Raw genomic sequence first — 25,874 nt, forward strand, 5'->3', positions numbered from 1 at the left:
GTCAACACAGACCCAGTGCCCCCTCCCCCCCAACCCCTCCTGTGCAGCCCCCGGGGCCCGATCCCTGGAAGGAGCGAGAAGGGCTCGATCCAAAATTCCTCTTGTTTTAATGGTTCCGTTCGGGGGGGGGGGGGGATCGGGGGTCGGTTTTTGTCTCTTGTTTTTTCTCTTTATTTCTTGGATTCGGTAACTCGGTTCATGCAATTGGCGGCAGCTCCAGTCCCTCGGGCGGGGATGTGGAGGGGGCGGTGCCCGGTGCCCCGCCCGGAGCCTCCCCCAGGCTTCGGTTCCCGCTTCCCACCGCCCATTCCCGCTCCTCCCGGTGCGGGGTTTAGGGGGCGGGGGGGTCCCGGTTCCGCCCCCGGTGGTGGCGGCTCCTCCAGATGATAAAACTCATCCATAGCCCCGGGAGCGAGCGCCGGGTCTCGGGGGGGTGTTTGTGTGTGCCGTCTACACCCGCTCCCCGCCGCCCTATGTCGCGGCGCTCCGTCGCGATAGATCGTCGAGGCGCCGCTAGCAGCAGTCATCGTCCGTTTCGCTGTAGGGGTCGCGGAGACCGGGCCGCCCCTTCCCGGTGCCGTGCCCCGGGTAGTAGCCGTTGGGCAACCGCCGGCCGGGCCGGGGTGGGGACGGTCCCGGTCGTGTCCCCCCCGCTCCGCCGCGGCCGCCGGGCCGGGGGCCCCGTGGGACGCGTCCGTCGAGAGCCGGGTCGGGGTCGCGGGGGGGGTCGGTCCATCGCGGGGAGGCGGCGGCGGGCGGCGGCGGGCGGCGGGGCCCGCGGGCGGGGGGCGCGGCGGCGGGCGGGGGGCGGCGGGCGGCCGGGGAGAAGGAGACGTGGGGCCGCGGTGTGGCGGGGGTCGGAGGGAGCTGGCGGCGGGCGCGGCGGGGGGTGCTGGTCCCGGAGGTGGAGAGCACCGGGCTCCCGCTGACCGAACTACTGCCCTACAGCAACACCGAGACACCGGGGTGACCGCGGGGGACCGGGCAGGACAGCGGGGCACGGACACGAGGGACAGGGACGTGGGGACATGGCCATGGGAAAGGATATGGGAGGGTGACCACGAACATAGGGGATGGACGTGGGTGAAGATGAGGCGCACGGACGCAGGACATGAGAGCGTGGACCGGTCATGGACATGGTTGCAGGGACACGAATGACACGTACAGACATGGGGGACATGGACACACGGAGGAGGCATGGACATGGGGGGCAAGGACAAAGATGGATTGGACACAGGGGTTGAAGGGGACAACACGAGGAATGGGGGGGCACAGGCATGGGGGGCGGGGCATGGATGGGAAGAAATTGGGCCCAGGGATGTGGATACGGGAAGGACATAGGGAACATGGACATGAATAGCGGGGGAGCAGCCACGGGTTTAGGGGGCATGGACACAAGCAGAGACATGGGGGAGAGAGGTCACAGCCACCAGCCATGCAGACACGGGGGGGGGCAGACAGGGATAAGGGGGCAAAGCAGTGAGAACATTGAGGGAGAACATAAACGAGAGAGCAGAGGGGAAGAGAAGTGAGAAGAGGTGGGGAGGGCTATGAGGGGCAGAGGGGAGTGGGGAGAAGGGGAGGGATATGGGGGGGGCTGCCGGCTCCCGCCAAAGCCACTCGCAAAGCAGGAGGGGGGAAGATGTTGGGGCTCAGCCGGGAGACATGGGGAGGAGCAGGGGGCTGGAGGAGTTTGGAAGAGTCGGCCCCGGGGGGGAGGAGCCCTGCACCCCAAAGTGAGACCTGGGGGGAGCCGGGGGGGGGCACACACCATAAACCCCAACCCGTTACCTGCAGGGACTCGGGGTGTGGGGTCTGTGCCCCCCTCTGAGGCTAGGACCATCCACCCGGCTCCTGGAGGGTGGGGCCAGGACCCCCCAGTGCTGGGTGCAGGGTGTGATCACCCTGATTGAGGCCTTTGGGAGCTGCACACCCCTGCCTATCGAGGGGGGGGGGGGTCCGTGCCCCCCAATCCATGGTGAGGAGCCCAGTACTCATCCCATGGTGCAACCACTGTGTCCCCCCAAGTGCCATCACCCCAGCCCCAACCCAGGGCTGGAGGGGTCCCGTGCACACCCAAATGTCTGTACACCCCTGCCCCCCAGGCCTTGTGGGATGCCCCAAACCCATTGGGTGCAGATTGTGCACCCCAAAACAGAGGTGGGAGAGGGATCCCTGCACCCCAACCCTGGGGGCCACCCACCCCAATGTAGGGCTCTGGGAAGTCCCTACACCCCAACTCTGCACTGGGGGGAGCTCCATGGGCTTGCTATAAGGGGGTGCAGCAGAGCTGGAGATGGGGGGGGGTCACCCCAAACCAGTCCAGGGCAGCCAAGAGGGGGGGCATCTTCATTCCAAACTTTCCAGCGTTCCTGGAGAGGGGATTGATGGATCCGGGGGCGCCAGAGCAGACGTGGGGGGGGCCCGAACCGCTTACCTGGGCCACCCCTCGCCGTGACAGCGCAGCCAAAGCACAGCGATGGGGAGACAGAGACGTGAATCACGGCAGGGCCCCACCCAAGCAACGGGGGGGGGGGAGGAAGCGAGGAATGGGCAGGGTGGGAGGGGCCGAGAGCAGAAATGGGGGGGCATCCAGAGGGGTCAAACATCACCACAGCAGCTCATAAGCCCCTTTGCACCCCCAGATCCCACTTAGAGCTGCGCCCACACCTCCCTCCCCCCCCGTGCCTTGCCTTTGGGTGCTGCCCCTCCTGGTGTTGGGAGACTGGAGCCCCAAGGGGGGGGGGGGGGGGGGGGCTTCTGCCAGTCTAACTGGGTACCACCAGTATAAACTGGGGGGGACACACTGGGATCCCACACACAGACCGTATGGGGGGGTCCCAATGCATGGCGGGGGGGAGCGTCTTTGGTTGAAGCCTGGTCCAGAAACCACCGGACACCCTGCTTGTCCCCTACGGGTGGGGGGTGTCCCCACAGCCTCCCCCTTTATAGGCGAAGGGGAGAGCGGAGGGGGGCACCCACCTGCCGGGGGGGGGCGTGTTCCCGGCCCTCGCTGGGGGAGCGGGACCAGCGGCGGTCGCGCGAGCGGGGCCGCCCGTAGTCGTGGCGCTCGGTGGGGGGCCCCCGCTCCTTGTCTCCAGCGCCGTGGTGGTGGTGGTGGTGGTGGTGGTGGTGGTGGCGGTGCTTGCGGTCCTTGGCGCGGCCCCTCTCCGGGTCTCGCTCCTTGGGAGGGAGCTCCCCCGACTGCGTTGTGATGCTCAGGTCGGTGCCCAGCCCTGCAGGGACGCAGCGGAGGGTGATGGATGGAGGGGGCCTAGGGGTGTGGGGTGCAGGACATGGGGTGGCTCAGGGGCCGTGGGGTGCAGGAGGAGATGGGGTGGCCCCGGGGAGATGGCCCCACGGTGGGAGCGGGTGGCCTGGGGGTCCCGTCCCACCTGTGTCCATGTCTGTGTAGCGGCTGAGAGAGCGCTCAGAGGTGCGGTGGCTCCGCTCCCGCCGGCGCTGGTGGTGCCGCTGCCCGTCCTCGGGAATGACGCGCTCCAGGGAGTAGTCATCCAGGCGGATGCCGCGGCCGCGTGGGTGGCCCAGCGTGGAGGCCGAGCGCTTCATGGGGCTGGCGTCGGAGATGGTCTGTGGGGACAGCACCAGGGGCTCACGGGGAGAGATACCTGTGAGCGTTGCCTCTGTCCATTCATTCATCATCCATCCATCCATCCATCCATCCATCCATCCATCCATCATCCATCCATCCATCCATCCAGCATCCATCCATCCAGCATCCATCCATCCATCCAGCATCCATCCAGCATCCATCATCCATCCATCCATCCATCCATCCATCCATCCATCCATCCATCATCCATCCATCCATCCATCCATCCATCCATCCATCCATCCAGCATCCATCCATCCATCCAGCATCCATCCAGCATCCATCCATCCAGCATCCATCCATCATCCATCCATCCATCCATCCATCCATCCATCCATCCATCCATCCATCCAGCATCCATCCATCCATCCAGCATCCATCCAGCATCCATCCATCCAGCATCCATCCATCATCCATCCATCCATCCATCCATCCATCCATCCATCCATCCATCCATCCATCCATCAGCCAGCCAGCCAGCCAGCCAGCCAGCCAGCCAGCCAGCCAGCATCCATCCATCATCCATCCATCCATCCATCCATCCATCCATCCATCCAGCATCCATCCATCCATCCATCCATCCATCCATCCATCTATCCATCCATCCATCCATCCATCCAATCATCCTTCCCTCCCTTCCATCCTGCTCCAATGTTCAGGTGCCCCCCACCAGCTCCATCCCTGCTCCCCCTTTCCATGGATCCAGGCTCTGCTCCCATGGCAGGTCCGGTGTCCCCTCCCCTCATGCGAGGCTATCCCCAAGCCCCCCTTGGTGAGGTGAGCTGGGAGGGAGCTGGGAGGGACACGGACATGCTCCAGTGCCACATCCCAGCCCCCCCTGAGACAGATTCCCCCCCCCCTCCCCCGCTGCTCTATCCATTGAGCTGCTGCTGCCAGGGGCCCGAGTGTCACCAGGGGGGATATGGGGACAGGGATATGAGGATAGGGGGATGCTGCTCCTCACTGGCCACACTGCTGCTGGGACATGGGGCAGTGAGGGCCCGGGTGGCTGAGGTGTCCCAAGGGATGGGACAAAGGGGAGGGACGAGAGGGAGGCACGTGGCTGGGGACGACACAGGGGATGGGTGGACAGACGGACACACTGCCGGTGAGTGAGTGCCCTGGATAGGCAGGACAGAGAGCAGGATAGAGGGAAGGACACACAGGGAGGGATAAAGGCTGGAGAAAGGGAGAGATAGTGACATGGAAGGGAAACAGGGAGGGGTGGAGAGAGGGGTGAGTGGATGCAGGGGTAGGTGCAGGGGTGGATGCAGGGGTAGATGGTGTGGGTGCGGGGGTGAATGCAGGGGCAGGGATGGATGTACAGGGTGTGGGTGCAGGGGTGTGGGTACAGGGATGGATGCAGGGGTAGGTGCTGGTGTGGGTACAGGGGTGGATGCAGGGGTAGATGCCAGTGTGGGTACAGGGATAGGTGCTGGCGTGGGTACAGGGGTGGATGCAGGGGTAGATGCCGGTGTGGGTACAGGGATTGATGCAGGGTTAAGTGCTGGTGTGGGTACAGGGATGGATGCAGGGATAGGTGCTGGTGTGGGTACAGGGATGGATGCAGGGGTAGGTGCTGGCATGGGTACAGGGTGGGTGCAGGCTGAGCCCGCGGGGCGGCTCCCGGGGCCCGGCGGTACCTACACTGAGGTTATTCCCGCGGGGTCGAACCTTCCTCCTCTGCTGAGCCCAGGCAGTGCCCGCAGGGCCGGGAGAGAGAGAGACCAGCGTGAAGACAGGGGGGCCGGGAGGGGTACGGGGGAGGGGGGGGCGGGTCACCCCATACAGAGCCAAGCACGGGCCAGGCGAGCAGCAGCAATGAGCAGAGCAGCCAGAGCATCCCTGTCCCTGTCCTTGTTCCCATCCCCAGGCATGCGGAGGCGAGCAGGGGGGACACCCCCAAAGCTGGTGGCACCACTGGCATCGAGGTCCCATGTGTCGTCGTCGTCGTCCCCCCTCCCCCCCATGTGGCTGCTTCTGGGAGGTCCTGCACCAGAACGGAGCTGCTGGAGCCACTGCAGGAGCATCCCCACACCAGGGGACCAGGATAAGGCATCACCTCCCCACAACTCCCCCCGCAGCCTGCTGCCGCCAAGCTCATGCCCCCCCCCCAAGCCCGCAGACCAGCAGCAGCCACTGGGAGGGGACACACATCCCACTGGGGCTACAGGTGGCAGCCAGAGCGGGGACCCCAACAAGCCACACCCCCCACCCCCCCACCCCCCCCGAAAACATCAATGGCCACAGGGCTATAAGGGGATGATGGGGTCATGATGGGGACTGTGTCCGGTGTCCCCTCGGGAGGGAGGGGCCGTGCTGGGGGCTCCCCGGAAGGGGTCCCCTCACCTGGTTTTCAGCAGGGAGCCGCGGCATGGAGGCGGCTCGGCCGTGCCCCTCCATGGGCAGGTACTCGCTGTCTGAGTATCCATCCTTGGCCATGTCCCGCATCTCCACCAGCTGTGGGGCATGGGGAAAACTGAGGCACGGGGCTGGGGGGGGACACCGAACCCCGGGATGCCCCCGCTCCAGGCCAGGAAGAGTTGGGGGTGTGGGCTCAGGGGATACGGTGGTGGATAGAGATGGGGATGAGGGAACCCCTGGGGACATGGGGACCTATGGAGACAGGGGAGATGGGGACTTATGGAGATGGGGGACATCGGGACCTATGGAGACTGGGGACATGGGGACCTATGGAGATGGGGCCCAGGGACCCTCGGGGACACAGGGGTTGGAGGGTCCTCACCTGGGAGCTGGGGCGGGTGTTGGGCACGTCCTCGGGGTGCCCCCGCTCAGGGCTCCAGGTCCCTGTTTTCTGGAACATCTCCTGGGCGCGCTGCGTCACCCAGGAGGGGCTCTCCTTGAGGCCCCCGTCGCGTGTGGCCCTGGGTGGGGGGCACAGGCTCAGCCCCCTCCTGCCTGCCCAGCGCCGGGCAGCGGCAGGACGGACCGGCCGCACTTACAGCCCCGAGCCCGGCTCCGCTCCGGGCGCGGCGTCCGGCCCCGGGGCTCCCTCCTGCGTCGGGGATGGCGGCTCCATGCGCTGGAACATGAGCGGCGTCCGGTTCTGCGGGGACATCGGAGAGGCTGGGGACGGGCTGGGGATGCGGAACGGAGGCAACGGGACTGTGATGGGAGGGAACCGGGAGGGGATGGGGACAGAGCTGGCGTGGGGACACTGGATAGATGTTCGAGCATGGGGACACGGAAATGGGATAGAGCTGGGACACTCAGAGATGGGGATGGGGGCACTGGAGAGAAATGGGGACAGGACAGGGCTGGGATGAGGATGCCGGAGGTGGCGGACCTCAAACAAGGACCCTGAAGGGATGCCTGGGGACAGGCTGAGGAGTTGGGACAGGGAGACGGGAGTAACTTGGGAAAGGGACAGACTAGGATGGGGATGCAGGAGGTGGCAGAGGAGAGGACGGGGCTGGTCTGGGGCCACCTCAGAGCTATGGGAAGGTTTTGGGGGACCCCACCTGCTCCTCCCGCATGGCCTGCAGCTTCTTGGCCTTGCTCTGCCGATAGTATTCCATGATCATCATCGCAGCATAGATCTTCCCCACCGTCAGGTCAGTGGCTGTGGGCACAGAGGGTGAGCAGGGACCGAGATTGGGGACCAGGGACAGGGACTGGGGATGGGGACTGGGATGGGGCCTTACACTTGTGGGGGGTGACGAGCAGGTCCAGGTTTTTGGGGGACAGGTTGGGCCAGATGGCCACCATCTCCTTGCGGAGCTCTGCATCCATCTGCTGCTTGTCGGCTCCTCCTGTGAGGACAGCACTGAGCCCCAGGGACCAGCCACCGCACCCTGCCCCCTTGTCCCCCATTGCACCCATACCCCAGAGACCCTCATCCCTGTCCCTCCCACCCCAGGGACCCAGCCTCCATGATCCCAGTGTCCCTCTTGGGTTTTGGGCCGCATCCCCTCAGGTCCACGTCCCCATCCCTCGGGGATACATGTACCCCAAAGTCCTTGTCCCCTTCCCTCTGTGATCCCCACATCCCCACCCAAGCCCCCACCGCTGGTCCCCACGCAGCTGCCACCCATCCCTCATGGTGCTGGTTCCCCCCCGCACTGCTGCATCCCCCATGTCCCCACGAGCATCCCCTTGTTCCACCCCCCCCTGCCTTTGGCGATCTTGATGTCAAGGGCGGTGCGGATCAGCGCCATGAGCGTGGAGTTGAAGTGAACCGTGTTGTCATCGGCCACCGGCAGATCCATGCGGAGCAGCCGCTGTGGGGCCGACCACGGGGGGAGGGGGTCACCACCGGGCCCCCCTCCCTCACCTCGCTACGGGGCTGGCGAGAAGGCGGGGGCCACCCTCAATCCCCCTCCCCCCCGGATTCTCCGCCTTCTCCCCCCCCCAGACCCCCCCCCCAGACCCCCCCCCCCCCACGAACGGCCAGGGATGGGGGGGGGGAACAAGGCACTGCCAAAGGGGGGACCCCTGCGTCCGGGGGGGGCAGCACATGCAGCACATGCAGCATGGGGGGGGGACACACGACCCATTCCCGGCTCTGAAGTGGCCGGGGGGGTGGGGGGGGTGGGGGTGGTGGTGAATGCAAAGCAGCTGTTTTGGGGTGGGGGGTGAGGGTCCAAGGGGTCGTGCTTGAGTTGGGGGGTGCAGGGAGGAGCAATGAATTTCCTGGCCTCAGCCCCACGATGCCCCCCCCCAGCTCCCAGTGCCAAGCAGATGGTTTAACCCCCCCCAATAAGAAGGGCAGGGACCCTGCCCCTCATGCAGCCCCCGAGGGGGGGTGGGATTTGAGGGTGCAGAGCAAGGCAAGGAGCGAGTGATGCTGATGGGGAAAATGAGGCACTGAGCAGTGGGATCCCCATGCCCCCCCCTTGGTGCCCCTCCCAGTGCCCCACGATGCAGGTGTCTCCCTCCCCCCAGGGAGGTCTGGGGGGTCATGGGCCGTGCAGCAGCCGGGGGGGGGGGGGGAAGGGGGGGTCATTGTGGGAGAGGAGGTGGGATGGAGGGAGGGGAGTGGGGAGAAGGTTGGGGGGGGTGTGTCCAAAAATGGGCTGCTCCAGGGGAGGCAGCATCAAGCCCCAAAGGGACCCCCAAGAGTGGGGGACCCCAAAGAGGAGCTTCTGGGGGAAACCCCACTGGGGACCCCAAATAGAGGGTCTTTGGGGGCTGGGACCCCCATGGGGGGGGTGTCTCCAAATAGAAGCTCCTTATGGGGCTGGCCAAGGGCCATGGTGGGGGTCCCCCAACAGGGGTTTGTGGGGGGTGGTTGAGCCCCATGGCAGACCCCAAACAGAAGGTCCTTGGCAGGGTAGTTGAACCCAAGGGGGACCCCAATTAGCGGGTCTTTGGCGGGCTGGAAGCCCCATGGGGGTTTCCCCATACGGGGTCTCCGGGGAGGTTCCATCCCCGTATCTCCAGCCCCTCGTTCAGGGCGGTTGTGGGGGGGCCCCCGCTCCTGGGGGGCCGGATCTTACCCAGCCCGTCCGTGGGGGGACCCGCGGAGGGTCAGCGGGGGGCGCCGGCTCACCACAAACCAAGGGCAAAGCACCAAAAACCAACCGAGAAGATGATGAAAAGAGGCCGGGAAGCATCGGCTGAGCCGGTGCCGCCGCTGGGAACCGGCCCGGGGGGGGGCTTTGCTTTGCCGGGGTGGGGTTATTCTACCTTATAAGCCACACGGGGTGGGCATTTCTTGCCTAAACCCAGGGGCGGGGACATATGTCTCAGCATTTCATACATGTCCATGAATGTCAGCCGGCCCCTGGGAGCGGAGAGAACAAGAAGGAAAAGACATGGGACAGCAAAAGGACAAGGGGGGAGGGGGAAGAGGGAGAGAGACAGAGACGTGGAGTGAAAAAAAAAACTGGAAAACCCCCAGGAAAACCAGGAAAAACCGCCTGGAAGAGGCTTAACCCCATCAACGGCCCCAGCGAGCAGGAGGAGGAGAAGGGAGGAAGGCGACGGCAGTGCCCATCATGCAGCCCCGCCGGGGGGGCCGCAGCAAGCAGAGGGATTTGGGGCAAGGGGATGGGGGGGCTCCATGCCTGGGGCCGGCGCCGGGTGCGGGACGTGTGTGTTTGGTGTGTCCATATATATATATATATAAAGATATCATATATATATCTGAGAACCCAGAAGCAACATTCATTCCGTGGATGCTCAGCAGGTTTTTAGTGTCAGTTCAAACCTTGCAAGCAACCCTATGAGGGCATTTCTTGCCTAAGCCCAAGGGGGGAGATATAACTCGTAATAAACTGTACATATCCTTATAATGAATGCGGCCACTGCAAGAAGAATACAGGGGGGTTAGTGAGGAGGCCGGAGCCACGCGGACGCCGACGCCACGACGGGGTGGGGAAACTGAGGCACAGAGCGGTCCAGCCCTTTCCAGGCTCCCCAGGACCTCATAGGGCATCAAGGGATGCCCTGAGAGCAGCCTGGGATACAGCAAGGAACCACCCCTGCCCATCCCATGGCACACATCCCACCCTAGGGACCCTCCAGCACCCAGAGGGGGTCTCTGGGAGGGGTGGGATGAGGGCAAGAGGGAGGAATCCAACGACCAAGCATCTCCAATTGAGAGACCTCAATGGTCCTGAGGGTCCCTCCAACCCAACCCCATTCTATGAATCCATGATCCTAGTGGTGAAACCAAGTCCCTGCTTCCTCTTCATGATCCCTTATTGAAGCCCAAGACCTCAGAGGTCTCGAGGATCCCCCCAACCCAAGCCCATTCCATGATCCTATGGAGAAACCAATTCCTGCCTCCTACCCACAATGGCTGTGGGGGACAGTGGAGCTTGGGGACACCCCCTCTGGGGGGACAACCCCTTTGGAGAGAGTACACAGAGGAGCAGGGAGGGTATTGGGAACCTGCTGCATCCCCCTGGCTGGAGATGGGGACACACGCAGGGTCCATCCAGCCAAGCTCTAGTGGCACTGGCACCAAGAGGGGCTCCAAGGGCACGGGAGGGACCCCCTTAAAAGCACCCCTAAAGCCCGGGAGGGGCCTTACCAGGCAGCAGGGTCGTATTCGGCCCAGACCCGGACGTACTCGTCCAAGTGATGGGGGCCCAGGATGGAGGAGTCACGCGTCAGGTACTCAAAGTTGTCCATGATGACAGCGACAAAGAGGTTCAGCATCTGGGGGGGGACAGGGGGTCAGGGGGGATAAAGGGGTGTTGGCTTGGGATAAAGGGATGTTGGGGCTGCAGTGGGGTGCTGGGGGGGGGGGTGCCGGGGGGTGGTGAGGCTCACCAGGAAGGAGCAGAGGAAGATGAAGGACACGAAGTAGAAGTAGGCGAACTCGTTGCCGCATTCATGCTCGCGGATGCCTGAGTTGTGGTCACAGGGCTTGCCGCTCAGGCAGGACAGCATGATCTCGTGCCAGGCCTCCCCCGTCGCACTCCTGCGGCACCGGCACCAGCTTGACTGCTGCTGCCGGGGGGGGCACTGGGGGTGCTGGGGCTAATGGGGCACTGGGGGCTAATGGGGAGGGGACTGGTGCTAATGGGAGCTGCTGGTGGTAACGGGTGCCACTGGGAGAGCAGTATGGCACTGGGACAATGGTGTGGCACTGGGTGCCACAGGTGCTACTGGGTGCTGCTGGAATAGCAGTATGGTACTGGGAATCACTGGTGGCACTGGGTGTGACTAGTGCTACTGGGTGCTGCTGGGACAGCACTATGGTACTAGGAATCACTGGTGGCACTGGGAATCACTGGTGGCACTGAGGCACTGGGGCAACTGGTGTTACTGGTGGCACTGGTGCACCTGGTGGTACTGGTGCTACTGGTGGTACTGGTGCTACTGGTGGCACTGGTGTTACTGGTGGCACTGGTGTTACTGGGCACTCACCGGAACAGGAGCATCAGCGCCTGGAAGAAGGTCCGGAAGTTGTTGTGCTGGGTGATGGCCGATTCATCGTCCTCCTCCTCGATGCCAATGTTCCCAAAGACCTGGGGGGAACGATGGGGGCCCGAGGGGGGGGTATGTGTCAGGGTGTGTGGGGGTTGCAGCAGCACCTGGGGGTGCCGAGGGGGGGCCTCACCTGCATCCCGATGATGGCGTAGATGAAGAAGAGCATGGCGATGAGAAGGCAGACGTAGGGCAGCGCCTGGGGGCACAACAGCGCCGGTCAGCTTTGGGAGGGGGGGGGGGCATCCATGGGACACGCAATAGAGGGGTTCAGGGGGGTCACCTTGAAGGACTGCACGAATGTCCAGAGCAGGATGCGGATGGTGTAGCCTTGGCGCAGGAGCTTGATGAGCCGTGCGGCCCGAAAGAGCCGCAGGAAGCTCAGGTTGATGAAGTTGTTCTGGGAATGGCAACGGGACGCGGTGGGAATCAAGGACCCAGATCCACATTAAAAGGGGGGGTCCTGGCTCCCACCTACCCCAAACTCCGTGACCAGGATGTCCGTGATGCTCCCGAGCACTGTCACGAAGTCAAAGACATTCCAGGCATCACGGAAGTAGTTCTAGGAACGGGGAAGGGGTGAAAGACGAGGGGAAGATCCCAGCAAGAGCAACCCAGACCCATGGAGCCCGTGATACCCCTGCACTGGATCCATGGATCCCACAGGTACTCATGCATCGGACCCATGGATCCCACAAGTACCCTGCGTCTGCTCCATGGATCCCACAAGTACTCATGCATCAGACCCACGGATCCCCTAGTGACCCCTGCAGCAGCTCCCAGGCTCTGGCAGGATTCCATGGGTCCGGATGCAGTGCCGGTGCTCCCATGGGCACGTACCAGGACGCCAAATGCCATGATTTTCAGGAGACACTCGAGGGAGAAGAGGGACGTGAAGACGTTGTTGAACATCTTCAGCACGTACTCATAGGCATCTGACGCATCATAGAACTGGGGAAGGAGCCAGAGATGGGATGAAACCAGGGATGGGATGGATCCAGGGGGACAGGGATTGATCCAGGGGGACAGGGATGGATCCAGGGGACAAGGACAGCACCCAGAGGCCTGCCTCCAAGGGACAGGGCTGGGCCCCAGGTGCCCTCTGTCCCCCTCCACTGACCTTCATCATGAGGACGATGGTGTTGAGGGCAATCATGGCCATGATGGTGTACTCGAAGGGGGGGGACACCACGAACTGCCACATGCGGTACTGGAAGCTCTGCCGGTTCTGTGGCATGTGCCGCGTCAGGGGCTTGGCACTGATGGCGAAGTCAATGCAGGCTCTCTGCGGGGCAGGACCCCAGTGAGTGCCACTGACCCACACCCAAGGGTGCTGAGGAGCATAAAGAGGGGGTCCCCAAGGTGATGGCACCTCATTCTTCTCCAGGCTGTACTCCTCCATCATCTTGTCGCCCTGCTCCTGGAAGGTGATGATGATCAAGGCCACGAAGATGTTGACGAAGAAGAAGGGGAAGACCACAAAGTAGACCACGTAGAAGATGGACATCTCCATGCGGTAGCCAGGGCTCGGCCCTTGGTTCTCATAGGTGGCATCCACCGAGTGTTTGAGGACCCTGCAGTGGGATGGGGACGGGGTGGTGGCCCATCCCAGTCTCCATCCCTGCATCCCACCCTCCATCCCCAGGCCCTTACTGCGGCCACCCCTCGCCGGTGGAGACAGTGAAGAGGGTGAGCAGCGCCCAGAGCACGTTGTCGTAGTGGAATTCATACTTCTTCCACTCCCGCTTCTGCGCCTTCACCTCGTTGTCCTTCTCATAGACCAGGTACTCGCCCCTGGGAAGGACAGGGTGGTGGGATGGGGCCTGGGGGGGGGCAGTGGGCACCCCCCCGGCCCGGCATTACCTGCAGTCCTTCTCGAACTCCTTGGACTCATCAGTGCAATAGAAGAACTTGCCCTTGAAGAGCTGCACAGCCACCACAGCGAAGATGAACATGAAGAGCATGTAGACGATGAGGATGTTGAGCACGTTCTTCAGGGAGTTCACAACGCAGTCAAAGACAGCCTGGGAGGGGGGAGTGGGACACATAGGGATGGGTTGGCACCACCCAGGACTCCCCATTGGGTCTCCATTGCCCCCTTCACCCACCTTGAGCTTGGGCAGCCTCTTGATGGTCTTCAAGGGCCGGAGGACGCGGAGGACGCGAAGGGATTTGATGGTGTTGATGTCCTTCCCCTTGCTGCTGCCACTATGGGGATGGGGGACAAGAGGAGACGTGGGACCCTGTCCCTGAGCTGTTTTTGGGGGGGGGGGTGGTGTGCAAAGAGGGTGTTGAAGGGGAGCGAGGCGCAACCATGAGCACAAGGAGAGAACGAGGACGAGGACGGGGTGACAAAGGCAGAACTTTACCGTGAGCTGCTCCTGTGGCCGGAGGCAGAGCAAGGGGAGAGACAAGGAAGGGTGAGAGCCCAGCCCCCCCCGCGCACACCCCCTCCGCACCTCCGCAGGGCTGCTCTGGCCTTGCTCACGCCTTACTCGGGGGATCCTCACCCCTGTCTTCAGGGATGCTCGGTCACTCTGAGGATGCTCACCCTTTACTTGGGGGATGCTCACCCTTTGCTCTAACGATTCTCAGGGGATGCTCAGACACTCAGGGAATGCTCATGCTTTACTTGGGGGGTGCCCAATCACTTAAGGGATGCTCACCCTTTACTTCAAGGATGCTCATTCTTTACTTGGAGGATGCTCAGACTTTCCTTCAAGGATGTTCACTCACTCAGGGGACACTCCCCCTCATCCCTACAGGCTTTTCCACCCCTTACAAAGAGGCGACTCATCCTTTGCCCAGGGGATTCCTCATTTCCCTTAGGGTTTACTCCAGCCCTGCTCACTGCTGGGGTGCCTGTACTTGGGGACACCAGGACGGTGACAGGACAACACAGCGCGGTGACAAGCGGACGTCAAGCGACATAGCAGAGCACATCCCCACCAGGAGGCACTGGGAAGCACTGGGAAGCACTGGGAGAGGTGAGATGCCACCACCTCCATCCCTTCCCCACCATCCCCATGGTACCCTCCCTGGTTCCACCAGCGTGGGGGGACCCTCATGGCCCCCCCCCCCCATGTCCCTATGCGGGACTCACGTGAAGGCAAAGGCCACCAGCGCCCCGCTGACCACAATGAAGTCCAGGATGTTCCATAGGTCCCGGAAATAGGCCCCTTGGTGAAGCACCAGCCCCAGATCCACCATCTATGGGGGGTAAAGGGAGGGTAAAGGGGGGGGGGGGGGCACCCTGGGGTAACCCTCATCCCCCTGCTCACCTTGATCACCATCTCGAAGGTGAAGACCCCCGTGAAGACATAGTCAAAGTACCGCAAGACCTGGAGGGAGAAGACGCTGGGGTCCCCCCTGGCACCCTAGGACCCCCTATGGCACCCCAGGACCCCCTCAAGCACCCCGGGGCTGCAGCAGGATCTTAGAGGCAGGACAAAGAGTAGGGGGGGACACCCCATTTTGTCAGAGCCCTCAGGGCTGTTTTGGGGTGCAAGTGGGGGGTGCCTGTTTTGAGGGACCTCACGTTGTTGCGGGGGGCGTTGGGCTGCACAGGGTCCTCAGCAGCAAGTGCGATGCTGCTCATGGCGATGACCATGAGGATGCACATCTCGAAGTAGCGCAGGTTGACAATGTAGTGGCACAACCGGCGAAACCTGGGGGGGGGCACAGTGAGGGGGGGGAGCGAGGGGCACCCCCAGACACCCCCCTTCAGCATCCCCTCAGCGCTCACGGGTTGGTGGTGGACAGGATGAACATGGAGCTATAGGGCACCATGGGCTTGGGGCCGTTCTCCTGGTCGTCGCCTTCCTCCTTCTTCTCCTCCTCTTCCTCCTTGCGGGGCAGTGGCTCCGGGTTTGCATTTCTGTTCACTGCAGGAGTAGCAGAGTTATGAGCCCTGGCACCCCCCAACGGGCACCCCCAGATCCCCTCTGGACACCCGCAGACCTGCCAGACCCCCCCAGACTCCCCAAATCAGCTGCATTCCCCCCCAGGCCACCTTCATCCCCCCCATACTCAGGACCCTCAGACCCTCGGACCCCCCCCAAACCACCTCCATTCCCCCTCATACCCCAGACCACCAGAAGGTCCCTACCCTGGACCAGGGCGCTGGTGGGGGGCGGCGGGAGGGGGGGTGGGATGTCCACAGCCGTGTGCTCTGGCTTCCCCCCCACCTTGGCAGGGTTGTTGTGGGTGCTGGGGTTGGTGACCACCAGGCTGGTGTCGGGGGGGGGGGTTGTGGTGCTGCTGGTTTGGGGGGGCCGGCGGAGGGGGGCCCCGGCCGGGCAGGAGCTGTGGTTGCCCATGGCGGGGGGCACGGAGGGGTCGGCAGTGACCAGTTTGTTGTTCTTCATGTTATCGATGTCTTCGGCCACGGGGGGGTCCCGGCGCCCCACGTCCTGCTGGATGGGGCGGGTGGTGGAGAGCGTGGGGCCCGGCGGCACCCCGGGGACCTGGTTCTCCCTGCGGGGAGGCCACGGCGGCTCAGTGGGCACCGGGAACGGCCGCGAAAGCCAAAGCGGGGCCCGAGGGGGGCCCGGAGCTCCGCGCTCACCTCCGTCTCCGGTGCCGACGCTCCTTGTCCTCCCGCCTGCCCTCGCCGTCGAAGGCGCCCGCCGGTGCGTGCCTGTGCCGCCGGCGCCGCTCCCCGTCCCCGTGCTCCCCGTCCCCATCCCCGCGCACCGGGCGGCTGCCATCGCGGTGCCGCGGCCGCCTCTCGGGCCTCCCGCCCTCCTCGCCCTCCTCGGCCGCCCTCCGGTGCGCCCGGTGCCGCCGGTGCTCGCGCTCGGGCTGGGGGGACCCGGAGCGGCCGCCGCCCCCCGCCCGGTGCCGCCGCTCCAGCGCTTTGAGGCGCTCGGGGTCGCCGTAACCGCGCTCGGGGCTCGGCTCCCGCTGCGGCTCCCGGCTGCTGCTGCGGGGCCGGCGGCCGGGGGGGCCGGCTGCAGCGGGCGGGTCCCCGGGGCGGGGACCGCCGGGGTCGGGGCAGCGCGGGGGCCGGCGCAGGTCCTCGGCTCGGAGCTGCCCGAAGCGCGGCTCCGGCTCCGCGGGGCGCGTTTTGTTGGTGTTGTTGTTGCGGTTCTCCTGCGGGTCCACCACCAGCGGGCGATCCAGGTGCGTCTTCATGTCCGGGCGCAGGTGCCGGGCGTAGGGCACCTTCCAGCGCTCCTCGGGGTCCAGCTCGCTGTACAGGGCCTCCCGGCTGGCCAAGAGGTTCTGCTTCCGCAGCTCGCTCGTGCGCTGCTCCCACACGGACTTGGAGGCTTTCTGGTTCTTCTGCTGCTCCTTCCTGCAGCGGGAGCCACAGCCTGAGGGGGCCGGGATGGAGCCGCCGTGGAGATGGGGTGGAGACGGGGTGGAGGCGAGGATGGAGCTGGGATGGAATGGGGGATGGAGCCGGGATGGAGCCGGGATGGAATTGGGATGGAGTCGGGATGGAGCTGAAATTGAGATAGGATGGAACTGGGGATGGAGACGGGATGGAGCCAGGATGGAGCTAGGATGGAGATGGAATTGGGATAGGGTGGAACTGGGGATGGAGGCAGGATGGAGTTGGGATGGAGTCAGGATGGAGCTGGAATTGGGATAGGATGGAAATGGGGATGGAGCCAGTGATGGATCTGGGATGGATCCAAAGATGCAGCTGGGATGGAACTAGGATTGATATGGGATGGAACTGGGGATGGATTGAACGATGGAGTCAGGATGGAGCTGGAACTGGGATAGGATGGAACTGGGAATGGAGCAAGGGATGGAGCCCAGGATGGAGCTGGGATGGATCCAAGGCTGGAGCTGGGATGGAGCCCGCCTGGAGCACTCACATGGTGACGGACATGTTGGCTGCCGAGAGCGGGCTCACTTCAGCCACCTCCTTCACCTTCTGCAGCGCCAGCTTCTGGTTGGCAGCTTCCTCCTCCTCCTGCTCGTCCTGTAGAGCCCCACAGTGTGCCCGGGCCAGCCCTGAGGCCCCTGCGATGGCCGGGGGGTGCCCCCAGGGCTGCCCCTCACCTTGGTGAGCTCCTGTGCATTGGCCAGGTTGTCCACTGCGATGGCCAAGAAGACGTTGAGGAGGGTGTCTGAATGCCCCGTTAAGGCAAAAGTGGGTCCTGTCACGACCCAGGGACCCCCCCAGACCCCCGCCCCCAGCATCCCAAGGATACAGTTGCCAAAGAGGGTGAGGACGATGAAGTAGACAGAGAAAACCATCCCCCCCTTGACGCCGCCCTGAGATTTGATGCCATCGTACATCACTGCGTTCCAGTCTTCTCCTGTCAGGATCTGGGGTGGGAAAAGGAGATGGGGGGGGGCAGCAGCTCCCCGCATCCCCCCTCAGCATCCTAATGGCCCGTCCCCAGGCCCCAGGGGGGTCCCTACCTGAAACACCGTCATTATTGCTGCTGGGAAAGTGTCGAAGTTGGTGGGGGGGGTCCCGTCATCAAAATTGAACCTGGGGGGGGGGGAAGCAGTGGGAGCCCCACCCCCACCGGGTGCTCCCCAGCAGGGACCTGGGGGCACAGAGACACCCCCACGCTGGGGAACGGGGGGGTCCCGTGTGGAGAGGGACACCCTGGACCCTGCCCAGTCACTCACTGTCCCCCAAAGAGCTGCATCCCCAAAAGGGCGAAGACGACGATGAAGAGGAAGAGGAGGAAGAGGAGGCTGATGATGGACTTCATGGAGTTCAGGAGGGACACCACCAGGTTCCGGAGGGAAGCCCAGTACCTGCCGGGGCAGAACAGGGATGCACACAGACATGGGGGTGGCATGGGGACACAGGGGTGATGAGGGGACACAGGGACAGTGCAGGGACACAAGGATGGCACTTGGGTACCCCACAATGCCTCCATGCATCCACATACTGCTCCCAGACCCATAGACACAGCCATGGCCCCATTCGACCCCTCAGTACTCACTTGGTGACCTTGAAGATGCGCAGTAACCTGAGAGCTCGGAGCACACTGATCCCGAAGGATGTTCCCGGCTTCACAACAGCCCAGATCACCTCGAAGATGCTTCCGATGATAACCTGGGAGAGGAGAAAGTGTCCCGGTCCCCAGGCCAGCCCTATCCTGTCCCCAGCCCTAAACCAACCTCTTCCCCATGCTCATCTTGTTCTCATCCCATCCCGCCTTCATCCCCATCCCATCCTGTCCCCATTCCCATCCCGTTCCCACCCCTCTTTCATCCCCATCCCTCTCCCATCCCCATCCCATCCCATCCCATCCCATGCGTGCAGCACTCACGGCGCAGTCGAAGCAGTTGAAGGAGGAGTGGAAATAAGGCCGGGTGCCGAGGCCATACATTTTTATAAACATCTCGGACATAAAGAGTCCCAAGAAAATGAATTCTGCATAGTCTGGGGGGGACAGGGACAGTGAGGGGGGAGGGCGGACGGGGGTGGACAGGGAGATGGGGATAGGGTGCGGGGCAACAGGGACACGTGAGGGCTCCTTAGGGAGCAGCGGGGGGACATTGAGGAGGGGATCATTGGGAGCACATCAGGGGGACTTCAAGGGGGACATTGAGAAGGACATGGGGGGCATCGGGGGGCATTGAGGGGCCCTGGGGGCACTCACAGAGGAAGTCAGAGAGCCAGTCGGGCTGGTCGTAGTGGACGATGGCGACGCAGAGGGTGTTGAGCGCCACGAGGCTGAGCACGGTCCAGTAGAAGGCCTGAGTTTTGACCATGCGGCGGATGTGGAAGCGCATCCTCCGCTCCCGCTTGTGGAAGAAGGTGGCGTTCTCCAGCTTGGCACTTTTGAGGCTGGCGCGGGCGAAGGGGGAGCCTGGGGAGAGCCCCCCGACCCAAGCACCGGCGGCATGGTCACCCCCAACGCAGCAGCACCAGCACCCGTCAGCCCCAAACCAGCACAGCTCATTGCAACCAGCACCCATCAGCCCTACACCAGCACAGACCATTGCAACCAGCACCCATCAGCCACAAAACAGCACAGCCCATTGCAACCAACACTCGTCAGCCCCACACCACCACAGCCCATTGCAACCAGCACCCGTCAGCCCCACACCAGCACGACCCATTGCAACCAGCACTCGTCAGCCCCACACCAGCACAGCCCATTGCAACCAGCACAGCCCATTGCAACCAGCACCCGTCAGTTCCAAACCAGCACAGCGCCTTGCAGCCAGCCCTCCTAAACCATCACCCCTACCCATCACCCCCATTCCTCCTCACCCATGACCACCTCATCAGCCCCCCATTGTCCCACATCTCCCCCCACACAGCACCCCCCCATGCCCCCCCCACGCACCCACAGAGGCGATGTCGGCCAACTGCTCCTCAGCATCCTCAGGGCTCAGCAGGTCCGTTTTGCTCTTCTTGATGGTAGCCCTCCGGAGAGCTCCCGCAGGGGGGCACAGGGAGGTGGGTGTCACCCCATAGGACCCCCCCAACCCCTTACCATGGCCTCACCTCCCTGGGGTTCCCCGTTACCAGCAGGGACATGGGGGGCACTTACCATCGAAGGGGTGCCGGGGCTCGCCCTCAGTGTCGTCCTCAGCCAGGATCACTTCTTCTGAAGGAAAGTGGGGGGGTCAATGGGAAATGGGGGTCCCGGAGTGAGGGGGGTGTGGTCCTGGTGGGGATCCTGGTGCTCACCCGCTTTGGAGATCCATTCCATGTAGCCATTGAGCTCCCGTTCAATCTGCTGCTGGCGCCGCAGCTTCAGGAACGCACGGCGGTTTTCTACCCGCTCCCGCTCTTTGGCAAACTCCCTACAGAGCCAAAGGGAGCCAATGGGCACAGACGCAACTGGGGGGCGACCCCAATGATACCACCTGACACCCCCCGTGCACCGTACCCAGACAGCACCCCCAGCACGAGGTTCAGCATAAAAAAGGAGCCGATGATGATGAGGGGGATGAAGTAGAGCCAGTTCCAAGTGTTCCCTGAGGCATCGTTGCTCTGGGGAGGAGGAAAGAGGGGTCAGGGCTTGGGGGGGTTCCAATGAGTTGGGGGGATCCCCTGATCCAGAGGGGTTCCCATTGGGATCAGTGCACAGTGGACCCTCATGGGGCTGGGGCGGGGCTCACATAGTAGAGGAGGTCTGTCCACCCTTCCATGGTGATGCACTGGAAGACGGTGAGGACGGCAAAGAGGATGTTGTCAAACTGGGTGATGCCGTAGTTGGGCCCTTCCCAGTACTTCTTGCACTTGGTGCCGTTGGGACAGATCCGGGCCGGCTCGTCCATCCCACACGGGACTTCCACCTTGATCTCGTCTGGAAGCCAGGCCGGGATCCCTGGATCAGCCCTGCCCATCCTGAGCCCCGCCTGGAGCCAGCGGCAGCAGCAGCAGCAGCCTCCTCTCCAGGGCTGCTGCCAACTGGATGGTTTGGAAGCGAGGTGACCCCCCCCCCCCCCCCCATTCCCAACCTCCCATTCCAAACTCTCATTCCCAGTTTCCGCCCGACACCCCCCCCCCCACCGCAGCCAATGGCAGAAATAGCTCCAATTAGCAGCATCTTCATTAGGGAGAGGAGTTAATTGGGACTGCTCCATATCAGGCACAGGCCCCAGTGGGTCCAGGGATGGGGAGGGGGTGGGACGGAGCCAGCCCAAGCCCTAGCCCCAGCCTCACAGCAGCGGCCACAGTGGGGAAACTGAGGCACAGTGGGTTGGGGGTATTTGGGGGGCTTGGGGGAGGTTAATGGGGGTTTAGGGGAGACTTGGGGGTGTTGAAGGGTTTTGGTTGGATTTAGGGGGGGGCTCAGGGGTTTTGGGGGGCCAAGACTCACCCGTCACCAGGTCAAAGCAGGTGGTGTGGAATTTGCCCATATAAAATTCTAATCCGATGATGGCAAAGATGAGGATTGCGAAGAAGAGCAGGAGCCCGATCTGCAGCAGCGGGATCATCGCCTTCATGATGGACTTCAGGACAACTTGTAAACCTGTGCCAGAGAGGGCTCAGCAGCAGCAGGCCCCTCCAAAACTGGCCCTGATCCCCCCTCAATCCCCATAGAACTCACTTGGGATCCCCGAGACCAGCTTGAGGGGCCGGAGCACACGAACGGCCCGCAGCGTCCGCAGGTCGAACTGGGAGCCCACCGTGGCCAGGATGCTGAGAGCAGGAGGGGGTCAATGGGCTGGGACCCCCCCCATGGCCAGGGACTCCCAAGCAAGCAAAGAGCCATTGTGGCCACCAAGCACCCCCATGGCCCCTGGAATGGCCAGCACCATGGCACAAGGGCCCCTCAGGGAGCTGGGTGGCAGAGGGGTAATCCCAAGCCCCAGAGGCTCATTCGTGACCCCCGATGCTATGGAGGGTCCCCTCCTGTTATCCATCACCATGGCAACTGGCCAGCCCCCCCCCCCCCCCATTCACCCCCATTCATCCCATTCATTCCATGACCCCATTCACTCTCATTCACCCCCACTCTCCCTCCTAATTCACCCCAGTGACACCCCCCCATTTACCCCCATTCATTCCCATTTACCACATTCATTCCCATGACCCCCATTCACCCCCCACACCCCTCCTGGTTCATTCACCCCCCGTTACTCTTGGTGCCAGGGGCGACAATGTCCAAGTCACCTGGTGCCACCCAGCACATGCGTGTGCACACGTGTACACACGTGTGCACACGCCTCCTCCGCATGCTTGCACATTCCTCTGACATGCATGGTCACACGTGCAGAGGCCTCACCCGGTGAGGACGACCACGAAGTCCATCACGTTCCAGCCGTTGCGCAAGTAGGAGCCTTTGTGGAAGGCGAAGCCCAAGGCAATGATCTTGATCCCCGCCTCGAAGCAGAAGATGCCGATGAAATACGGCTCCGTGTCGTCCTGGGCACGGGAACAGGCGTGAGCCGACGGCACCAGGACCCCCAGCCCAGGGGGTGACATAAGGGGGGGCAGTTTTAGCATCCGTGTCCCCCCCTTCACCCGTCCCAGGTGCCGGGGTGGGTGGGGGGGGAGGCGGCCACTGCTCCTGGTGTGGCCCAGATTCCCAGCAAGGAGGAAACTGGGACAGCGTCAGGGCCACCAGGCTGCGGCGGGCACCGACCCACAGCACAGACCCCGCTCTGGGGCAGGGACCCCCATCAGTGACACCAGGGTGGTCGGAGACCCCCTCCACAGCCCCCGCCCCGCACTCACCAGCCGCTCCGACATGGGGGTCTTGTCCTCGTCGGGCAGATGCTGCTCCAGCGCCAGGACGATGCAGTTGGCGATGATGGTGGCTAAAATCATGTATTCAAAAGGAGTGGAGCCGAGTCAAGGCAAACGCGGCTGAGCCGAGCCAGCGGAGGGCTGCGGGACCCCCCAGACCGGGCTGCGGGGGGGGCAGGAGCAGGGCCGGCGGCGGGAACGCGGAGCCCGGCGCGCTCCACGGCTCATTAATCCCCATCAAAGCAGCGACCCCGCGGCCCCGGAGCCGCCGCACGACGCCGGGAGCCGGCGGCGATCAAAGCGCTGCGGTGACAACGGGACCCGCCGAGACCTACACGGCCCCAGTGTAGGCTCCATGCGGAGCAGCGGCGTGCCCGGAGCCTGCCCCGCGGCACCCGCTGGGGGGGGGGGGGGGGGAGCAGACCCGATACCGGCGCCTGGGGGGGGCAGAGCTGCCCCATGGAGGGAGCAAGGCTTGATCGAGGTGGGGCCGGTGGCAAAGATGGGACCGGATCCTGCTCCCTGCCCCTCTGCAGCATCACGGTGGTGGTGGGGATCAGCTGCTGGCACCGCTGCCCGGCACAGCATGGCCATGGGGTGTGAATGGCGTGGCTATGCAGAATGGCTATCCTGAATGGCTATCCAGCATGGCTATCTGGCACAGCATGGCTATCTGGCATGGCTATCCAGCACAGCACGGGTATCTGGCATGGCTATCTAGCACAGCACAGCTATCCAGCACAGCTACCCAGCATGGCTATCTGGTATGGCTATCCACCATAGCATGGATATCCAGCACAGCTATCCAGCATGGCATGGCTATCTGGCACAGCAATGTTATCCAGCACATCTATCCGGCACAGCTATCCAGCATGGCATGGCTATCTGGCACAGCATGGCTATCCAGCACATTTATCTAGCACAGCAATCCAGCATGGCATGGCTATCTGGTACAGCAATGTTAACCAGCACATCTATCCGGCACCGGCTATCCAGCATGGCATGGCTATCTGGCACAGCATGGCCATCCAGCACATCCATCCGGCACAGCACAGCCGCCCAGCTTGGCACCTCGCCATGGCTCTGTACCGTGGCACAATCCCCCAGCCCAGCTCTCCACCAGCTCTCTGGTCTGGCCCGGCTCTGTGGCAGGACATTTGGCCTGGCAACGTGGCCTGGCACAGCTCTCTGGCATGGCAGAGCCACCCGACGCAGCCAGCATGGCTATTCCGCCCAGCCCCTGTTCCCTGGCACAGCCCCGGGCTCAGCACCGTTATCTGGCACAGCCCCGCTCCCCGGCACAGGGACCTGGCACAGCCCGGTTCCGGGGGCAGCCCAGCCCCGCGCTGCAGCACCGCTGATGTGGCAGCAGTACCGCGCTCACCCCTTCCCCCCGCACCGGCACAGCTCGGTGCCAGACGCGGGGCCGCTGCCCGTGGGATGCTCTGGCCGGGCCGGCGCTGCTGCGGCACGGCCGTGGCCACGCACCGGCTCCTTCGCGTCCCCGCACCGGCGGCACCGGCGCCGCACCGGCCCCGACATTTCGGTGCTGCGCCGGCAGCGGCCCCATCGGCACAGCGGCGGCCCAAATCCCCACCCTGCCTCCGGCTTTGGGGGGACCTCGGTGTGGGTCAGAGCCGGGGGCAAACCGGCTGCTCCCTCGGCAGCACCCCAAAACCGAGCGGTGCCCCCCGGACGGCGGCGCAGGGCCCTCCTGGCGGTAACAGTGGCCCTTATGGGTGTCAAAGGCCCTTTTGGGGTGATAATGGCCCTTTTGCGGTGTCAATGGCCCTTTCTGGAAGCCAAAACGGCCTCACGCCCCCCCAAAAACTCAATGAGTCCCTCCTGGGGACACCCCGAGTCCAGGAGACCCCCGGGGTGATGGAGATCAGCTTTGCTGGCACTGGGGGATGCCAGGTCAATCCCCCCACCCCCACCCCCCCTCCCAATTAAGACACTGGAAGAAGCTGATGCAATGGGGTCCCCCTACCCCCAGGATGGGGACATGGTGTAGGATATGGGGATAGGAACCCCAGTAGGGGGATGGGAAGCTGGTAAGGGACGAGGATGTGGAGAGCCCAATGCAGAGCATGGGATGGGGACCCCATCACTGGGACAGGGACCCCAATTCATGCCAGGGGGACAGGGCAGGGCAGGGAAAAGGGGACACTGGCCCCAATTCAGGATATAGGGATAGGGACCCCAAAATGGGGACAGGGACCTGGTGCAGGGCATGGGGATGGACACCACAGAACAGGGACATGGACCTCAATTCATGGCAGGGGGACAGGGACCCCAATGAAGGGCAGGGAGAAGGGGACAGGGATCTGAATTCAGAGCATGGGATAGGGACCCCAAAATGGGGACAGAAACCTGGTGCAGGGCATGGGGATGGGGGCCCTGAAACAGGGACAAGGACCTGGTGCAGGGCACAGGGATGGGGACCCCAATGTAGGACATGGGGACCCCAAAATGGGGACAGAAACCTGGTGCAGGGCACAGGGATGGAGACCCCAATGTGGGGCATGGGGGTGGAGGCCCCAATGTGGGGCATGGGGATGGAGACCCCAATGTAGGACATGGGGACTCTGAAATGGGGACAGGAACCTGGTGCAGGGCATAGGGATGGAGACCCCAGTGTAGCACATGGGGACCCCAAAACGGGGACAGGAACTGATGCAGGGCATAGGGATGGGGAGAGGGACCTCAATGCAGGGCACAGGGATGAAGACCCCAGCACAGGGCAGGGTGCTGGGGCCGGGGGCTAGGGTGCGGGGTGCCGGGGAGCGGGTGACATACCAATACCGCGAGGGGAGTCCCCCAAAAGGATATGGCCATTCGGTGATCTTTTTGGCGTATTTCCTCACCACGTTGTCCTCGCTGAAGAGGAAGAGGGAGCGGTTGACGGTCAGACAGTTCTGCCGCACGGGGATGGGGTTGTAGAGAGCCATGGTGCGGGCTCGCTGGGCCATCGACTGCTTGTACATCCTCTGAGCCCCGGGGGGGCCGCCCTGCCGCGGGCCCCCCGCACCCCGACCGGCCGCCGAGGCCCCGGGGCCGCCTCCTGCCCCGTAACGGGCCGGTACCGGCATGTCATCCCCGAAACGAGCCATTGTGCGGACGGAGAGCGGCACCCGGGGCTTACGCTGCTGAGGCCGGCACCGGCGAAGAGCTCATCACATCCCATGGGGGGGGGGAGGCGGAGAAATAAAGCAATTTGGG

At 63.7% G+C, this 25,874-nt stretch overlaps 1 protein-coding gene across 2 annotated transcripts; it reads right to left on the reverse strand.

The window, feature by feature from the left end:
• Window positions 1-144: 144 nt before the first annotated feature.
• On the reverse strand, window positions 145-25,874 carry CACNA1A (calcium voltage-gated channel subunit alpha1 A). 2 transcript variants are annotated; one of them, XM_057427783.1, is made up of 47 exons: window positions 25,485-25,874; window positions 22,641-22,746; window positions 22,189-22,328; window positions 21,511-21,602; window positions 21,280-21,432; window positions 20,576-20,763; window positions 20,344-20,447; window positions 20,142-20,257; window positions 20,002-20,058; window positions 19,795-19,884; window positions 19,102-19,311; window positions 18,769-18,881; window positions 18,439-18,551; window positions 18,116-18,247; window positions 17,900-17,972; window positions 17,686-17,803; window positions 17,534-17,601; window positions 17,347-17,453; window positions 16,083-16,814; window positions 15,624-15,991; window positions 15,261-15,399; window positions 15,054-15,183; window positions 14,797-14,856; window positions 14,619-14,725; window positions 13,624-13,723; window positions 13,379-13,539; window positions 13,169-13,309; window positions 12,888-13,089; window positions 12,636-12,800; window positions 12,356-12,466; window positions 11,994-12,077; window positions 11,799-11,915; window positions 11,649-11,714; window positions 11,456-11,556; window positions 10,856-11,006; window positions 10,614-10,741; window positions 9,263-9,359; window positions 7,749-7,854; window positions 7,279-7,386; window positions 7,096-7,196; window positions 6,577-6,680; window positions 6,360-6,498; window positions 5,963-6,073; window positions 5,261-5,296; window positions 3,396-3,591; window positions 2,983-3,236; window positions 145-942 (listed from the first exon to the last, which is right to left on the reverse strand). In XM_057427783.1, exons 1-47 carry the CDS (start codon window positions 25,763-25,765, stop codon window positions 514-516), a joined length of 7,005 nt encoding a protein of 2,334 aa, XP_057283766.1. In that variant the 5' UTR covers window positions 25,766-25,874; the 3' UTR covers window positions 145-513. The 2 variants fall into 2 exon arrangements, with proteins under 2 accessions (XP_057283766.1, XP_057283767.1); XM_057427784.1 differs by lacking the exon at window positions 9,263-9,359 and adding an exon at window positions 9,786-9,882 and having other exon boundaries at window positions 25,485-25,873.

This window comes from Pezoporus wallicus, unplaced genomic scaffold (genome assembly GCF_028554395.1).
Source record: "Pezoporus wallicus isolate ANWC-B61680 ecotype Strahan unplaced genomic scaffold, APGP_CSIRO_Pwel_v1 contig_14213, whole genome shotgun sequence".
NCBI classification, from domain to species: domain Eukaryota; kingdom Metazoa; phylum Chordata; class Aves; order Psittaciformes; family Psittacidae; genus Pezoporus; species Pezoporus wallicus.